This window comes from Scylla paramamosain, unplaced genomic scaffold (genome assembly GCF_035594125.1).
Source record: "Scylla paramamosain isolate STU-SP2022 unplaced genomic scaffold, ASM3559412v1 Contig56, whole genome shotgun sequence".
In the NCBI taxonomy this organism is placed as follows: domain Eukaryota; kingdom Metazoa; phylum Arthropoda; class Malacostraca; order Decapoda; family Portunidae; genus Scylla; species Scylla paramamosain.
Genome location: NW_026973721.1, coordinates 255,691 through 275,000, shown reverse-complemented (window position 1 = coordinate 275,000; position 19,310 = coordinate 255,691). Strand labels below are relative to the sequence as shown.

Below are 19,310 nucleotides of genomic sequence, written 5' to 3'. Positions count from 1 at the left end.
CCTGCTTGGGCGTCGATGATAGACCGGTAGAATGGATGGGCATTTTGGGGCATGAGTGCAACTAGATTGAGGCAGAGCGGGGCTGAGGCGGGAGAAGATACGGCGCTCTCATTGGCTCAGCGCTCTGACGTCACAGCACTCCGCGGTCTCTCATTGGCTGGATGGAGATAGTACGCTTCTGCACGGGCGACTTCCAACACCGAGTCAACACCTAGTCGCTAAGGAAAAAAATACTTTGCAAACAACGGGAAATTGAACCTTGTTAACATGGTGGAAAAAGTATACTATCTATACCAAAATGCGCATTAAGCCTTGGAGCACCTGATGAGGCAAAAAACGCCATTTTGCTCCCGATGGCGCTTAGTACTCTTCTGCCGCGGGGGGCCTCAAATAAGAGGAGTGTTTCGTTTGAATAGCTTACGAAGAGACTAAAGCTGACCCGGTATATTCACTCGTAGTCTCGTCTGTCCTCGTCATATATAGAGAGAGTCACGGCATGTCCATTTAAGCAAATCCTGACCCCGCTTCTTGATGGTGATAGTGCACTGAAGAAGTAAGTTGACATACGCAGGGCACAGTAAGCGCGGGGCCAGTGATACAGACAGTTAGGAAAGCAGAATGTCAACGAAAGGATGGTAAAACAAGGCAGTGCTCACTGATTCATTTCACTTGGAGAGAAGAGAGAAGTGTTGCTCGGGTGACCTGGAATAGACAAAAATGATGATGCGTATAGGATGTTTGGAAGACATTTGTACTGCAGTATTATTAGAAATAGATTGTGATGGTGGTGGTGGTGGTGGTGGTGATGAGGAGGAGAAGGTGAAGGTTGTGGTGATTGTGATGAGAAAGATGGAGATTATGATGATGGTGATGATGATGGTGAGGAGGAGGAAAAAGAGGAGGAAGAGGAGGAGAGGAACAAATTTCTAATGATGAGGCGGAAGAGGAAGAGAATATGATGATGATGAAGAGGAGGAAAAGGAGAACGAGGAGGAAGAAAAGGAGGAAAAGGAAAAGAAAGGTGAGGAGAATTATGATGATGATTATGATGACAGTGACTGAAACACACCGCCACAAATTGCGATGGTGGTGGTGGCACTGAGTGTATACCCATCCAAACAATAAATAAATAGATAAATAATAGATAAAAGAATAAATAAAAGATAAAGAAAAAATTCGAATAGAAATCATGCAGTTTCTCTCTCTCTCTCTCTCTCTCTCTCTCTCTCTCTCTCTCTCTCTCTCTCTCTCTCTCTCTCTCTCTCTCCCCCCCCGTCACACACACACACACACACACACACACACACACACACGTCTTGGATTAATGTTCCGTGGCGAATCTGGCAACGTAACGCTTCAATGTATGAGTCGAATCAGCGCGGGTTAGTCTCACGTGACAATAAAGGCCATTGAATATAAGTACGTCCCCTGGAGATTTTATATTACACCTCATCTTTAATTCACGTCTCCTCCTACACACTAAAGAATGCTATAGATATTTCCCGCACTGTCAGACCGTGGACATTTGGCTCAGCTGCGTGAACAATACTCCAAACAACGAACCTCCGAACTGAGACACTGAATCTGTAACTCTCAGCCGCCTTAGTCCTGCTCGCCTCGCCACTGCCGCGTGGTTACGTCAAGACAGCGGGCGGCCGCGTACTAGTTTCCTCAGTACTTGTGCGTCCGTAGCAATACCGTGTGCTGTAAACATCTGAACGAACTGAGATACTGATTCAGTTTTTTTCGCCTCTCCATTATCTCGTGGTGACGTAAAGGTGACGGCCCGTGTGTTAGTTTCCCCGGTAATTGTGCCTCCGTAACATTACTGTGTGCAGTGGTCGTGAGAACTGCGAGGCGGCGGTGTAGACTGTGACGTGGAGAGCCGCGGGGTGTTGGAATCGCCTGTCAGTCACCTTGAAGGCGTCATATTCCCTCCCTGCTCTTCCCTGTGTCTTCCTGTCGATGTTGGTAATGTACTAGTCACTATTTTGTGTGCATGTGTTTTGTTTATTTATTATTTGTGCATAGAGGAACTGAAAGGTTAGCAGCCTGCAGTGTTTTTGGTCAACTCATATTTTGCGTATTTGTTCAGTCATTACTTGCTTGTTACTTGCGCATAGAGGAAGTAAGGAAGGTAATAAGCTGCAGTGTTTCTGATCACCCTGTGTTCTGCGTATCTGTTTAGTCGTTGTTTATTATTTGTGCATTGAGAAGCTAGTAGGAAACAGGATGCAGCGTCTCCAATCACCACTTGTCAACCTTCTCTTGGCCTCAACATTTCAATTGGTCTCCTTGTTCATGTTCATTTTAATAGTGTCACTGTTTGGTGCAAGTGTTTAGTTGATGTTGTTGTTGTTGTTGTTGTCGTTGTTGTTGTTGTTGTTGTTGTTTTATCTGCGCACAGAGGAACCACTAGGCTACTGCGTCTCAGATTACTCATAATCTTTCCCTTTCTTTCCCTGCCCATCACAATCTTTGCTTATTTCTTAGCAATTGAGGTTTTCCATGTTGGTATTATCGTTAGTTCAGTGATGCCACGGATGTTTTCAAGCCACAGCTTTGACGATTTGTTCAGATGAAGTTTGTTTTATTAATCACTTATTTATTAATCATTTATTAATGCAAGCTCTTGGAGTTTGCATTATTTTCTTGTGTTCTGGTGTGTGTGTGTGTGTGTGTGTGTGTGTGTGTGTGTGTGTGTGTGTGTTATTACGTAGGTAAGTAACAAGATGACAAATATCGCTAGATTCCTAACAGGCTCTTAAGACTTTACTTAAAACAAGCGAAACTACAAAAATTGATCAGACTTAACGTGGCACTCAATGTACAAACGAATGAACCAAACCTACATATTATTATTTCCACCTATCCCCACTCATGAATATTCCCAATACTGTAAAGTTCCCTATTGACTGTGCACTGCCAACTGCTGAGTGTGTACCATTGAGTGGCGGGGGAAGCAAGGCGAGGGAGGGGCAGAGCTTGGGTAGCGTGGCTCAGGCAATGCAGTGAGCCCCGCAGATCCTACTTGAGCGAGGCAAAGGACGCCTCTCTTGCTTCGCTTGCTGATGGAAGATCCGCTCTCATTCCTGTCCTGACCTGAGGGATTATAAAACATAAATGCCCTGCATCAATTCAGCGCCCTCCCAGAGCAGAGCAGAGAGAGAGAGAGAGAGAGAGAGAGAGAGAGAGAGAGAGAGAGAGAGAGAGAGAGAGAGAGAGAGATTGTTGAACGAAAGACTGAACTAAAAATTGAGATGGAAAAAAGGAGATGAAACGTTGAGAGAGAGAGAGAGAGAGAGAGAGAGAGAGAGAGAGAGAGAGAGAGAGAGAGAGAGAGAGAGAGAGAGAGTTTTCTGAATAGACGAGAGATTTGAAGAATTTGATAAGGTAGACAGAGATGCCGAGAGACAGGGAGAGAAATGGACAAATCGACAAAGAATAATCAGATGTAATTATGCATTAAAAAATTTAAAAAAATGTCCCTCCACTAAACATGAACCCTAACCTAATTACTCACTCACTCACTCACTCACTCACTCACTCATTCGATCGCTTAACATGGAGAGGGGAACAATCTAACCTAACCACACTTTCGATCGCCTAGCACACACACACACACACACACACAGAACACCAAGCCAAGCGAAGCCAGACGAAGGCAAGCGGAGCCACTTCAATCATTCAGGCTGGAAGAAAACGAGCTCTCGAGTAAATAAATCTAGCGACCCAGCTGAAGCCTGCCTTAACCTAATCTATTCTAATCTAACTTTACATTATTTTACTTTTACCTTACCTTGCCTTGCCTTGCCTTACCTTTATTAAACCTACCTTACGTAACCTAACCTAACCTAACCTAACCTATCCTATATTATCTTATCCTATTCTATTATATCCAACTCTTACCTGACTTAACATTTCCTAACCTAACCTGACTTGACCTAAACTAACCTGACCTGACCTGACCTGACCTGACCTTACCCAACGTAACCTTACCTGCCACTCTCTCTCTCTCTCTCTCTCTCTACATGTGTCTTCCTTTCATCTCTAATGCAATCTCTTGTTTCTAGATACGAAAGGAAGCAACTTTTTCAACTTTTATTTCTTCAATTAGTGGAATTCATTACAAAAACTTGATTACTTGTTAATTTACCTGTTGACTGGTTGAGTGGCTGGCTGGCTGGCTGGCTGACTGACTGACTGACTGACTGACTGAATGAATGAATGAATGATTGGCTGACTGATTAACTAATATAAGAGAGAGAGAGAGAGAGAGAGAGAGAGAGAGAGAGAGAGAGAGAGAGAGAGAGAGAGAGACGAAGGAAGCTGTTTAAAGTCTGAAGAGAACACTTGTAGAAGGAAGAGGGTCGAGGGGAAGACAGAATTATTAGCGAGACAGCAAACAGTGGCAGCAGGAGAGGAGAATGTGATGGAGAGAAACACGTCACGCGCACGTTCACTCCGCCAACCCCTAACTTGTCAATCAACAGAAGCAAGTTTGGATGTGCACTGTGCATGGCAACGTGGTCCTGAGGAAGAGGGAGTGAGGCGCACTTTATTTTTTAGGTTAACGGCAGTTGTACAAGTAAAGTCACCCCTTTCTCTCATTAGAGTTTCTTCTTCCTTTTCTGTTCCACTGCTCTCGTCTCTTCCCACTTACTCTCTCCTCCCTCACTTCAGGCCTGCCCAGTCAAGATACAGCTCCTAATGAAAGGAGAGGAGAGGAAAGAACTTCTCCTCTCCTCTCCTCTCCTGGTCTCTTTTCTTCTCTTTTCTTTTCTTCTCTTTACTCTTTTCTCTTTACTTTCTTCTTCTATTTACACTTTTCTTCTCTTTACTCTCCTCTCCTCTCCTCTCCTCTCCTCTCCTCTCCTCTCCTCTCTCTCTCTCTCTCTCTCTCTCTCTCTCTCTCTCTCTCTCTCTCTCTCTCTCTCTCTCACGCGCGCGCGCGCGTGCCCTCTCTTTTCTCCGTCAGTATTTAATCTTTTTTTTTATCTTATATATTTTTCTTCTTTACTTAGGTTCTTTTCCCTACTTCTCTTCCACTCTGTTCAGCCTTTTTTTTTTTTTACTGTGATATTTTAGTTTGCATGACAATCTCAAGTCCCAGTGTGTGAGTCAGTGCACATAATATCTCTTGCCTTACCAACATGCCGCCTTCTCCTACACAACCAACATCCAGTACGTGTGTTAGATAACTTACTCTTTCAACAACTTTTCATAGGTACAGTCAGTCATTGTCGATGTTGAGAACACTAGTGAGGACACTGTGACAAACAGGAGGCAGGAGGTGAAGGGAACAAGGCATGAGAAGAAAGACTTTTACTTATGCTCTTCTTCTGTAATCCTCTGAGGAAGCCATTAAGAAATTACTAGTCAGGAATAAAGCTGTTATTTCCTGACCTGTGTTGCCTTTACCACTCACATCTTCATCCAGAACACTGTTAAAAATTACTTCCATGGACACAGGAAAGAGAGAAGAGGTAGTTAGTATTGTCATTCCTACGAAATTACTAGTCAGGAATAAAGCTGTCATTTCCTGAGCTGTGTTGCCTTCACCACCTACGTCTCCATTCAGAACACTGTGAAGCATTGCTTCCATGGACACAGGAAGTAGAGAATAGGAAGTTAATATTGTCCTTTCTTTGCTACAGAACTTTATTTGTACAATTGCATTAAACCTTTTTATCGCTACAGTCACCTTTCGCTAGCATTCCAAACACTGCTGTTCACGGGGGAAGTTTTCTCATATTAGTGTTCTGTCCGAAAGATCTACAATTTGACACCGCTTCTTGGGATAATTTCTTACGTAAATATATGTCTAGTTATTTGTACAGGAGATTCCAATAATGGGGAGAGAGAGAGAGAGAGAGAGAGAGAGAGAGAGAGAGAGAGAGAGAGAGAGAGAGAGAGAGAGAGAGAGAGAGGTAACGGGGTGAGTGAAAGAGGATGTAGAGAGAAGGGAATATGTTTCTAAGGAAGGCATCTTTTCAAACCGTGACGATCGTCTATTGGTTGTGATGGAAGCAATTTGTGCCTTTTAGTATGTGTGATTCTTTGTTTTTTTTTTTTCTTTTTCTTTAATTGGTTCGCCTGAGGTACGTTTTTGTATTAGCTGCAGGTGTTTATGTTTTGTTTGTGTTTACAGTTTGTTTTTAAGGGAGACTGATTGGCTGACTGTGATTCGTATGTTTTCTTCCTCATATTCCTGTGTGTGTGTGTGTGTGTGTGTGTGTGTGTTAGAGAGAGAGAGAGAGAGAGAGAGAGAGAGAGAGAGAGAGAGAGAGAGAGAGAGAGAGAGAGAGACTGCCTCATACCACACACACACACACACACACACACACACACACACACACACACACACACTAAAAATAATTTATTCATTCTACAGTGAAAAAAAATACATGAAACATACATCAGTGTTATTACTACTACTACTACTACTACCACTACTACTACTACTACTACTACTACTACTACTACTACTACTACTACCACCATCACCACTACCCACCACTACCACCAATACCCCAGTAACACTTGTAATACAAACCCCAACAAACAACAACTCTCTTCACTACACTACATCAAAAACCCACAACACACAACACACAGTGGAGATAATCAAGTCTCCCAGGTCACAGCTTAGCCAATACTCACCCCTTGAATTTAATCCCTGATGGTCGGATGCTTCGCCCATCGCCACGCGCCTTGCCCTTCATAAAACTGGGAATGGTGACAAAAAGACCGATAACTAGAGAGGGCAGGGATTACCGTCATTAATGCTACTGGGCTGGAAACAATAGGGAGGGCGGTATCTTGATTGTTGGCAAGGTGGTTAATTTGATGGAGGAAAGATTGGATTAGGTGGGAGAGAGCAGACAGTGGCCTGTTTGTTTACGAGTAGTCGGGTGAAAGAGACTGGCTAACTATTGAGTGTGGTTAAGTAGAGTGAACAGAGGAGACTAGCTGGGTGGAGGAGAGTACAGCTAGTAAATTAGTTGGGATAGGAAAGACATTATCCATTGAAGTGGAAGAGAGGAGAAATACTAGGTACCTAATTAAAAAAAAAAAAAATGCCTGTTAAAAAGGTGAGACAAAGGAGACATTACCTCGTTACATGGAACATAAGAGAAAGTAGTTAGTTAGGATAGAAGAGACAGTGAGTGGGTAGTTAGATGGGATACAGGAGGGTGGTCAGTTGATTAGATGGGATAAAGGAGAACATGGCTCTTTAATATTTTGGACAGTTACTTGTGAATTAAGTGGAACGAAAGAAACAATGGTTAGATAATTAATTGGGATAGAGGAGAACGTATTTGAGTAGTTATGTGGAATAAGTTAGACCGTGGTGTGTTGTTAGCAGAAGTGTTACATGAGGAAGAAAGAAAAGAGTAGGAAGAGAAGTTAAAAGTATAAAGGGATAGTGTGGGAAGAAGAAAAGAATAAGTAGGAGAAAGAGAAGGAAAAATATATAAAAAGTAAAGAAACCTCTAACAATTAGCAGAAATATTATATGAGAAGAGATAAAAACATATGAAGAGAAGCTCACAGAATGGCAGAGTAGCGCATGATGGAGAAAAAAATATATATAATTAGGAAGAGAAGGAAGAGAAGAACAAAAATACATAAAAAGAATAAATAAATAAAAGCTCCGGCAAGGCACACTGGATGCAGCTGGACAAATTCACGGAACTGCAACAGAATCCACAGCAACATTGCAACCATTATTTACCTTCCCTTTATGCCCACGTGGAAATGTATTGAAGCTGAGACGATGCAAAGGAAAAAGAAAGTAGTATTCCATATGTAGATTGATTCCATAAGTTGTGGTGCGCGAGTGTTCATTCCTGGCTGACCATGAGGCGACCAGCGCTGAGAGAGGAGTCTTTATTGAACCTCCTTGGCGAGAAGCGACCGAGGTACAAAAGAGAGGACGGTGAAGGACACGTGTTTGTGTACGTTTCCAGCAACACCGTGGAGGTTTAATTATAATGTGATGCCATAAGAGGGTTTAGAGTTTGTAGGATGTTGGATTTTACGATGTTTATGTTTGTTTTTATTTTATCATCTGTGTGAAGGTAGTGACACGTGTGCTTGTATGTTGACAGTAATGATGCTTCTGCTTCATTATAAACTGGATGACACACCAGGAGTTAAAGTTCATAAATAGAGGATTTTACTTTTTTATTTATTTATTTTTTTTTTCATTTTTATCGTCTGTGTGAAGTAGTGTGACAGTAACACGTGTTGTATGTTAGCAGTGATAAGGCATGTGTTTCATTATAAGCTGGATAACACAAGAGGATTTAAAGTTTATAAGATGTAAGATTTTTGCGTTTTCATTGCCAAGGAATCAAAAAATCATCTGTGTGTATCCAAGGACACGTTGTCTGATACGCTTTCACGAATAACACATCCGTTTCCTTACAGTCTGGAGAACATAAATGTTAGTGTTCATAAGAAGTGTTTTTATAATCAAGTAGTTCAAGATTTTTATTTATTTATTTATTTTATTTTATTTTATTTTTTATTTATCTATTTTTTTTTTTTTTTTGTAAGATGGGCACTGGTGAAGAGCAACAAAGGCAGAAACAAAGGCCCATTCATGTGCCAGTCCCTTAAGAAAATTATTGAAAATATAATCCAGAATTGTATGATGTGTCTTGAAACATATCTCCTCAAAGACATTCATTCATGGGGAGTGTGGCGTGACAGAAGCAGGCAGGCAGCTCCAGAGTGGTTATGTCTCCTCAAAGACATTCATTCATGGGGAGTGTGGCGTGACAGAAGCAGGCAGGCAGCTCCAGAGTGGTTATGTCTCCTCAAAGACATTCATTCATGGGGAGTGTGGCGTGACAGAAGCAGGCAGGCAGCTCCAGAGTGGTTGTCTTCTCAAAGACATTCATTCATGGGGAGTGTGGCGTGACAGAAGCAGGCAGGGAGCTCCAGAGTGGTTTCAGCCTGGGACACTTGTTGTGGTACGTTTTCAGTAACATTGTGATCTGGATGCCACTAAGGGATTTAAAATTTGCGATATATTTTCTTCCATCATGGAGTTATAAATTATATGGAGTTTAACGTCCGCTATAATTTACTACATCTTTGTTATATTCTGACTAATTATAAAGGATTTGTTCTACGGATTCCAGCTAAAGGATGTGAGGAGGTTCAGAAATTTATTGTGCAGAAAGGATTAAACGCTTTCTTTCTTCAATAATGCGAATGTCCTCACGCGGCACAAAGTTGATGAAGCAAGTGAAGCACAGAGCTTGTTAAACTACCACTGGAATCATGAAATCCTTCACAAGAGGAATAAGACAGTAATTAGGCTGTTAGTGCTGAGGCATTAGGGGGCTTCAGCTAAAGGTGGTGTATAGCTAAAGGTGGTGGTCAAGAAAATTAGAATCATGAAAAGAGTTCCAGAGTTTGCCACTGAAAGAGGTGAAACAGTGGACTTTTTTCTTAGTTCTTGCGTTAGTGAGTTGAACAGTCAATTAATAAGAATAAAATGAAAGTTATTAGGTATGTGAAAACACGACATCTCTTGCATTAATAAAGCGGACATTATAGGATCAAGATAAAAAGATGAAAATCGTTGAGAGATGGAAATTCAACATCAGACAGAGAATTCTTAAGTTTGCCATTGAAAGGTGAAAGAGTAAATATACCGGTGAACTCTTGCGCTAGTAAGGTGCACAGAATATAGGTAGAAATAAGCAGAAAATCATAGGGCTGTGGGAATACAGTATCAAGCAGAATTCCTGAGTGTGCTAGTGAAAGATGTGAGAGTCAAGATACTGCTTAACTCTTGCATTAGTAAGATGGACAGAATAAGAATACCGTATTTGATGGCTCATAAGACGCTACTTTTTTCTCAGAAAAAGGGTCAGTAAATTAGCCTGCGTCCAATGAGGCAAAGGTCCAACTTTGAGGCAGTAATAGGTTACAAGTCTACGGCAACAGAGGCTCTAAATTCAAACCACAGATGTCTTTGCACAACTAAATAAAGTCATGATTGGTAGTACGCCACAAAATGCTCTTTCTTTCAAGGTACCAATGTGTAGTATCTCATACTTACTGGTAATCCACATAGACTTTGACCAGTCAGGAAGAATTTGCTTAACCATGCACCACTTCTTCTTGGAGTTTTGTTGGGGCAGTGTAGGTTGTGATGTCACAGCCTTTGATGCCCCAAAGGTGAGGTATCCAATTATAATATTAGACTAGATGTGATGGAGCTGGTTGGATTTGTGGAGAAGGTTCTGGCAAGGTGGAGATGGTGCACCACGTTTTTCAAAACAAACGCGGTCGGTTGCGCTCCGACGTGACGTACTCGGTGACACCGAGTGTGACGCCGTTACTGATTGAGGTAAGACAATAGCCACACTTTCATACAATTAAAATTGAACCTATCTTTTTAACATTCTTGCTTTGCATACATATGAAAAAGATTGAAGCTAGAGAAACTTTTCTTTTATGAAAATAGACTAATACACCTTGAGAACGAATATTTCTTCTATAAAGGAATTGAGTGTCATGGGATAGGCTGGCTTGAGGTGATGATCTGCATAATATTCATGTAATAGCTTATGCTTTTACACATCCTTTGGCTTTGAAAATGTACTAAAATACTGCATAAGAATTACATGTGAAAGATGCTAAAAAATAAAGTATGAAAAAATTTTATTATCACTGTAGTCCCTCAGTTAATGGTGCCGCCAAGAGCTAGGTGCAGTTAATGTTTACATTTAGCTGAACCGCATTAAGACTGAAACTCCCCTGCTTACCACACCTTTTGGGCACTAGAGGCTGTGACATCACAGTCTGCATGGCCCCAACTAAAATACCAATAAGAAGATTGTGTTTACACGTCAGCAGGATTGGTACAATCTTGTCTTTCAATACCCTCAACCGAACCATTACGTTCTGGCTTTCAAGGCCCGCAACCTTACCAAGATTTGACTCCAGAAATCCAACCAGCTCCACTGTATCTAGTCTGAAACACTACCTGTATACCACACCTTTGGGACGCCAGGCTGTGATGTCACGGCCATCACAGCCTCAACAAAACCCCAAAAAGAACAAGTAAGCTGCTAGCATAAATTAAACTTTTAAATGCTGAGTATTGGTATCTAATAGTGATCTAAATGCACGTGAGAGTCTTCAAATGTCGCTTGAATTCCTTGACTTCATATCGATAGCCTAAATCTGTTAATTTTTGTTTTTTTCTATTTCAATACATGCCAGAACTGGGTGCGTCTTATGAGCCCGTGCGTCTTATGAGCCATCAAATACGGTAAATACAAAGCCGGAGGGACGTGGAAATAAGATGCCAAAGAGAACTCCAGAGTGTGCCAGTGACAGAGTGAATACATTGTTCAACTCCTGCAATAGTAAGGGGACAAAATAAGAACAGACATAAACTCTTAGTAATATGCAAGTAAGATATCAGAGAGGGAATTCCCCAAGTTTATCAGTGAAAGAAGCCGCTCATGTTAACACACCAATCATTGCTTTCTGAAGAGGAATAACTACCACAAGGAAATAATAGTGTTGCAACCCTCACTGACGAGCTTAAGCCGTTTTTTTTTTTCAAATATAAAGGTCAGTTTGTGAGTGTAAAGCACACCTCAGGCGGCTCAGTGATCCACTGAGTCCTCCAGTTTTTTCCAATTTCCATATTAGTCTTCTGTGTGGAACTTTATTGAATGCTTTTCTCAGATCTAAGTATATGCAGTTGGCCCATCCATCTCTCTCTGGCACTATATCTATTACTCTTGAGTAGAAATATATCAAATTTGTGACATAAGATCTTCCTTTTCTGAAACCAAACTGTTTCTCTGTTATCACCTTGTTGTCTTCTAGGTATTTCACCCATCTGTTCTTGATAATCTTTTCACAAATCTTTGCCACCACACTTGTGAGTGATACAGGTCTATAATTTAATGGATCTTCTTTACTTCCAGTCTTGTGGATTGGGGTAATATCTGCCCATTTCCAATCTATGGGTACTCTACCTTTTACCAGGGTGGTGCTAATTATATTGTGCAACACTGAGACTAATTGTGAGCTATGCTCTTTTAAAATCCAACTGGAGACACCATCAGGACCCATTGCTTTCCTTACATCCAGGTCTTCCAACATATTCTTTACTTCATCTACTGATGTTTTAATCTCCTTTAGGTCGGTCCCTTTTTCTAATGCTGTCCTCTCATCTCTGAAATCATTTTCCTTAGTAGACACAGAGTGGAAGTATCTGTTAAACACTTCAGCTACCTCTTCTGGGTTATCCACTATCTCTTCTCCAGCTTCTACTGTGCTTATTTCATCTTTACTCTTTAATTTTCCATTAATGAATTTATAAAATAATTTTGGTTGGTCTTTACATTTCTCCACAACATTCTTTTCAAAATTTTTCTGCTCATCTCTGCGAGTTTTAAGAAATTCGTTCCTCTTCCTTATATAATTGTTCCATAGGTCCAGTCTCCTGTTTTTCTTCCACTTGTTCCATGCTTTTTCTCTCTCCAATCTAGCTGTTGCACATCTCCTGTTGTACCAATCCTTTTTGAAAAGGTTCTCTGTTGATCTTTTGGGTACCCATTTCTCTACTCCCTTATTATAAATGTCCAGGAAAGCTGTCCACTTTTCCTCTATGTCCTCCTTTTGAATAACCATGTTCCAATTCACTTCACTGAAATACTTCCTAAGTTGTCCAAAGTTAGTCTTGCTGTAGTTTAGCCATTCTCTTCTGTGGTCCTCTTTTCTTATACTGAGGTTATTATCCGTAGCTGTGAACTGAATCAGCACATGATCACTTTTTCCTATTGGGTTTATGTATTTAAGGTCTTCTACTATTTCTTGTTTCTTGGTGGAAATTAGATTGAGCCTTGAAGGTGCTTCATTTCATCTACATCTTGTGTCATCTGTAACCCATTGTGTCAGGACATTTTCAATAGCCAGGTCTAGTAGCTTGTTCCCCCATGATGGCTCACTGCCTTCCGTGGTCCAATTCTCCCAAGATATCTCTTTACAGGAGTATATCGTCATTTTCCTCAAATAACTCCTTGTGTCCTTGTGTCCTCAAGCATTTTGTTATATTCATCCTCTCTCCAAGAGTTGGAATAGGGGGGAACATAAGTCACCACAATGTTACAGTATCTTACAATATTCTGTCTTAAGTTTATTTTCAATACTTCTGCCTCCTCCACCCCATATGTGACAGATTCCACTAATAAATCCTTCCTAATTAGAAGCATCACACCTCCTCCCTGTTTATTTTTTCTATTTCTCATCCAGAGGTTGTATTTTCCTTCACCAATATTTAATATATCCCTTCACTTGCCAATTTAATTTCAACAATTCCCATGATGTCCGGTTTCTCCTCTTTTAATTTCTTCGATCTCTCCAGTTAGCTCTTTTTCTTCTTGTAATGTCCCCACTAATTTTTCCACACATGTCTTTTCCTTCTTTTCTCTTTCAGTCCACTGAGGTGTATACTCTTCCTTCAGACCGAATACCACGACAGTTTTTTTCTTATCCTCAGTTTCTCTCACCAAGTTTTCTTTGTTTTATAACTTGAACAACTTTTTCTGTTAGCTTTTTGTTGTTTGCCTTTGTTTGTTCCTCCACAATTTTCCTAAAATCTATCTTTTCTTTCTCTTGTTCTTTCTTCCAATTTTCCTGTTTTACATTTAACTCTTTCACTTTGCCTTCATATTCCATTGCTTTCTTTTCATATAACATTTGTTTTTTATGTAGATCGTCATATGCACCTCTCCACACCCCCTTCTCGGTGATCAAAGTTTCAACCATCTTCTCCATCTTGTCAAATCTATCCTTTATTTCCTTCATTTCAGTTTCCAGTGTGATAATTCTCCTTCTCATCATTGCTTTCCTGACCCTTCAGTCCTCTTCCCCAAATCCCGAGGTCTCTCTGTCTAGCCTTCGAGACGGTCCCCATTGGCATAAACAACACAGTGGGGACCGAAGTAGACCCCTCTTCACCGCTCATTATAACAATTTAACTGCTTTGGAGACGGAACAGCAACGAGTAGAACCAGTGTGAACTCTCATACTCTGTATTTCCACTAGGGCAACTCTCAGTGACGTAGATGGCTGGATTTTTAGTGTGTGTGTGTGTGTGTGTGTGTGTGTGTTTAGTAAACTTTCAGGCCTTTTTGGTTCCCATGAAAGGACTCAAAGATACACCAATGTTACATATAAAGAGTAATAAAATAATATAATCTTTGTTAACATGATGTGAGGAAGTGAGGAGACAGACAGGAATGATTTTTTTTTTTCTTTTTTTTATAGAGTAATAAAACAATATAATTTCTGTTATTGTTCAGTTTGTTGACAAAGATTCTGGATTGTAGTTTGATGGCAAGGCATTGAAGGTGAGGAGATGACAAAATCAAGTTAAATTTTTTGGGATAGCGTAATAAAACAATACTAATTCTGTTATCAAGAGGCATTCAGTTTGTTGACAAGGACTCTGGCCCAGTGCTTGGATGGCAAGACTTTAAAGGTTTGGTAGACAGGAATAATCGAGTCAAGTTTATTTTTTGCATACATGCATGAAGTAATAAAGCAATATTATTTCTATTATCATGATACTTTCATTCAGCTTGTTTACAAAAATTCTGGCTTAATGTTTGATGGTGAGGCTTTCAAGGTGAGGAGATGGACAGAAATTACTAAGTTAATTAAGGGACTGTAATTAACTTTTTTGAATGAAAATGTGTGCAAAAAGCAACATTGGTCTGTGCACACTGAAAAATCATCCAGCACTTTGGCAACAATCTGCCAAAGTTTGAGCTGTGTGTCTGAGACATAGCTTGTTTACACTCAGACTTTAGATTACACCTTGTGGTACTCCTTATGTTTTGCTGTTTTTCATATACTGTATCTGTTTTTTTGTGTGTGCATGATTTTTGGAGACTTTTTCAGATGTGTGGCATGTTATCCCTAAGTGGTGGGAGGGGAGGGAGTGGGACAGTAATTACTGGATAATGAGTCAGTACTCAGTTGGCCTAAGGTGAGGCCAGGGCATGTATGTACTGCCACGCTGGTGCCAGACCATCCACATGACTCATAAAATTTATGAGAGGAATTGTGTTATTATCTTCTGTGAAGACCATAACCATAGCAGAGTCTTGTAAATACAGTCACTAGGGTGTTCTAGGGAGGTCCACAACACTGTTCCTTCCCACCAGAGACCAGTGGGCCTAAGAGTGTGAGTGATGTGTGTGTGAGTGAGTGTTGCTTTGTCTGGGATTGGTGGCCTGGTGTATAGATAAGTAGATAGATGAAGGGAGTAAAATTATACCTTCTCTGTTATCCTTCCATAAGAAAGCACAGAAGTTGAGAGGAATTGCATCTGTACTGTATTTTCTTTCCTGAGCCTCTTCTCTCTCCTCCTCAGGCCAGACATTTGTGGGCAAACTGCTGGCAAAGACTGCTGAGGGACACTTTGAGGTTATCCAGAGGTATGCCAAGTAAGAAACAGAAGAGAATGTTACAAGGAGGAGGCAGCAGGCACCTGCCAAAATGATAATTACTCCCAGTGAGGTCTAAAGCACTGGATGATGGGGTGCTGTGAACTTATCATTAAATGCAGCTGTGACCTCACTGAATGTTTCCCTTTGTGTCTCACAAGAAAAGGGGACAGTCACAGCCTGCTCTCTAAAGACAACTCTCTTCCTTCACACAAAACTACAAGCATTTAATTACACACACACCCTTCACTCAATTATCATGGAGACTCCTACACCAGCCTCATAGAGTCACCATCGGGGGAGGGGACAACAAATGTCCCCAGGTCAGACTGCTCTTCTGGTATCGACCCTAAGTGTCTTGACACCGCTCAACTTTTTCTTCATTAACTCCTGCAACATTTGCAGTCTTGGATCTAATTTTCAGTCTGTAAAAACACCATCTCTCCTCTACTAAACCTCATTTTCTTTTCCTCACTGAAACACAAGTGTCTAAGGCAACTGACATTAGCCCCATTTTTGTTCTCTCCTACTTTCTCTATCCTCATTTTCAATCCAAAGCTGGATGTTGCATTTATGTGCACAACAACTTAACCTGCTCTCTTGCCCATGCTCTTGAACCTTCCGAGTTTTCCACCATCTGGCTACGATTACAGTCACTCTCAAACTAAATGTATCTGTGCTGTATACCTCTCACCTAACTCCTCTGACTTTAAAAAAATTCTTTGACTTCTTAACTTCCAAAGTGGAGCACATTCTGACCCTCTTCCCTTTTACAGAGATCTCCATTCTTGGAGACTTCAATGTTCACCATCAGCTTTGGCTTTCCTCTCCCTTCACTGACCATCCTGGTGAACCAGCCTTCAACTTTGCTATCCTCCACAACCTAGAGCAATCGGTGCAACACCCTACTTGTATTCCTGACCATCTTGGAGATATGCCCAACATTATTAACCTTTTCATAACCTCTAATCCTTCTGCTTATGCTGTCACCCTCTCTTCTCTGTTGGGCTCATCCAGTCACAATCTCATATCTTTATCTTGTCCTATCACTCCAATCCTTCCTCAGCATCCTCATAAGCAGAATTGCCTCTAGGATTTTGCCTCTGCTAGCTGCAGGGACCCAAGGAGGTATTTTGCTGATTTTCCTTGGAATGACTACTGCTTCCATGTCAGAGACCTGTCTGTGTGCAGAGTACATAACAGAGGTAGTAGAGTCTGACATGGAGGTGTACATTCCTCACTCTTTACCTTCCAAATCTTGGTTTAACACAGCTTGTTCTCATGCTATACATGATAGAGAGGTGGCCTACAAAAGGTACTTAAGCCTTCCATCACCAGAATATCATGGGCTTTATATTTTTGCCTGGAACCATGCCAAGTCTGTTTTCCAACTAGCCAAAAACTCCTTCATTAACGGAAAGTGTCAAAATCTTTCAAGATCTAACTCCCCTTGTAACTTCTGGCACCAAGCCAAAAACATCTCCAATAACTTTGCTTCTCCTTCTTTTCCTCCTTTATATCAACCGGATGGTACCACTGCTATCACATCTATCTCTAAACCTGAACTCTTTGCTCAAACCTTTGCTAAAAACTCTACCTTGGACAATTCAGGGCTTGTTCCTCCCTCGCCTCCACCCTCTGACTACTTCATGCTACCTATTAAAATTCTTCACAGTCATGTTTTCATGCCCTCCCTGGCCTAAACCCTCGGAAGGCTTATGGACCTGATGGGGTGCCTCATATTGTTCTCCGAAACTGTGCCTCTATGCTTGCACCTTGCCTAATCAAACTCTTTCAACTCTGTCAGCATCTACCATTCCTTCTTGCTGGAAGTTTGCCTACATTCAGCCTGTTCCTAAAAAGGGTGACTTCAAATCCCTCAAACTGCCATCCTATTGTTTTAATTTCCTGCCTATCTAAAGTTTTTTAATCAATCATCAACAAGAAGATTCTTAAACATCTATCACTTCACAACCTTCTATCTGATCACCAGTATGGGTTCCATCAAGGCCACTCTACTGGTGATCTTTTGGCTTTCCTTACTTAGTCTTAGTCATCCTCTTATAAAGATTTTGGTGAGACTTTTGCTGTTGCTTTGGACATATTAAAAGTTTTTGATAGAGTTTGGCACAAAGCTTTGATTTCCAAACTACTCTTCTGTGCCTTCTATCCTTTTCTCTGTAACTTCATCTTAAGTTTCCATTCTGACCGTTCTATTGCTGCTGTGGTAGAAGATCACTATTCTTCCTTTAAATCTATTAACTATGGTGTTCCTCAGGGTTCTGTCTTATCACCCACTCTCTTCTTATTATTCTCCAGTGACCTAAACCAAACTTCTTGTCTTATCCACTCCTACACTGATGATACCACCCTGCACTTTTCTACATCTTTTGTAGAAGTCCAACCCTTCAGGAAGTAAAGAGTTCATGCAGGGAAGCCACAGAAGACCTGACTTCTGATCTCTCTAAAATTTCTGATTGGGGCAGAGCAAACTTAGTGTTATTCAATGCCTCAAAAACTCAATTCCTCCACCTATCAACTTGACACAACCTTCCAGATAACTATCCCATCTTCAGTGACACTTAACTGTCCCCCTTTCTAAACTGAATATCCTTGGTCTGTCCTTTTCTTATAATCTAAACTGGAAATTTCACATCACATCCCTAGCTAAAACAGCTCTTATGAAATTAGATGTTCTGAGACATCTTCACCAGTTTTTCTCATCCCCCCCCAACTGCTAACTCTGTACAGGGGCCTTATCTGTCCATGTATGCTTTACATGTCTGGGGGGGTTCCACTTGTACTGCTCATCTAGACATTATGGAATCAAAAGCTTTTTGTCTCATCAGCTCCTCTCCTCTAACTGACTGTCTTCAGCCGGTTTCTCATCACTGCAATGTTGCATCTCTTGCTATCATCTACTGCCGTTTTCATGCTAACTGCTTTTCTAATCTTACTAACTGCATGCCTCCCCTCCTCTGACGGCCTCGCTGCACAAGACTTTCTTCTTTCTTTCACCCCCTATTATTTTCACCTCTCTAATGCAAGAGTTAACCAGTATTCTCAATCATTCATTCCTTTCTCTGGTAAACTCTGGAACTCCCTGCCTGCTTCTGTCTTTCCACCTTCCTATGACTTGAATTCCTTCAAGAAGGAGGTTTCAAGACACTTATCCTTCAATTTTTGACTGCTGCTTTGGACCCTTTTATGGGACTGGCATCTCAGTGGGTCTTTTTATTTTTTGGTGTGGGGAGGGGGAGGGTTGTTGCCCTTGGCCAGTGTCCCTCCTACTTGAAAAAATAAATAAATAAAAATATCACCAGCCATATCTTCCCAACACAAATACTGACAACAGCCCCTGTGTCAGGCTGTGTGTACCAGATGAGGCCGTGTCAATGCTCACCTTTGAGAACGTCATATTTGAGGCGCCAGACGTGAGACAGCAACTCATAGCCAAGGTTGCTGTCGTCTCCGCTAGCTGGTACATGGAGTCCTCTCGAGTATTGGTGTCAGTCTGGTAAACTCTGGAGCTCCCTGCCTGTGTCTGTACTTCCTTATACAAGACACTTCTTAAATTTAGGGTAATTCTTTTGGCTCTGTCTTCTAGAGACTGGTACCTCAGTGGGCCCTTTTATTTTTATTTATTTATTTATTTATTTTATTTCATTTTATTTTATTTCATTTCATTTCTTTTTTTTATTTTTTTCCCCTCTCTCTCTCTCTCTCTCTCTCTCTCTCTCTCTCTCTCTCTCTCTCTCTCTCTCTCTCTCTCTCTCTCTCTCCTTTTTGTTGGCCTTAGCCAGAGTT

General features: G+C 41.1%; 1 protein-coding gene across 9 annotated transcripts in view; it reads left to right on the top strand.

Moving 5' to 3' along the window:
• Positions 1-19,310, top strand: part of LOC135098345 (uncharacterized) — a 48,970-nt gene that overhangs the window by 17,703 nt on the left and 11,957 nt on the right. Inside the window, exon 1 of one of the 9 annotated variants that reach the window (XM_064000660.1) lies at positions 9,837-11,302. The exons of 7 other annotated variants lie outside the window; for them this stretch is intronic. In XM_064000660.1, the coding sequence (XP_063856730.1) occupies positions 11,247-11,302 (56 nt within the window). In that variant the 5' untranslated portion in view covers positions 9,837-11,246. Of the gene's footprint in view, positions 1-9,836; positions 11,303-17,777; positions 18,985-19,310 lie in introns of those variants that run through there. One more of the 9 variants, XM_064000659.1, reaches the window with a different exon arrangement.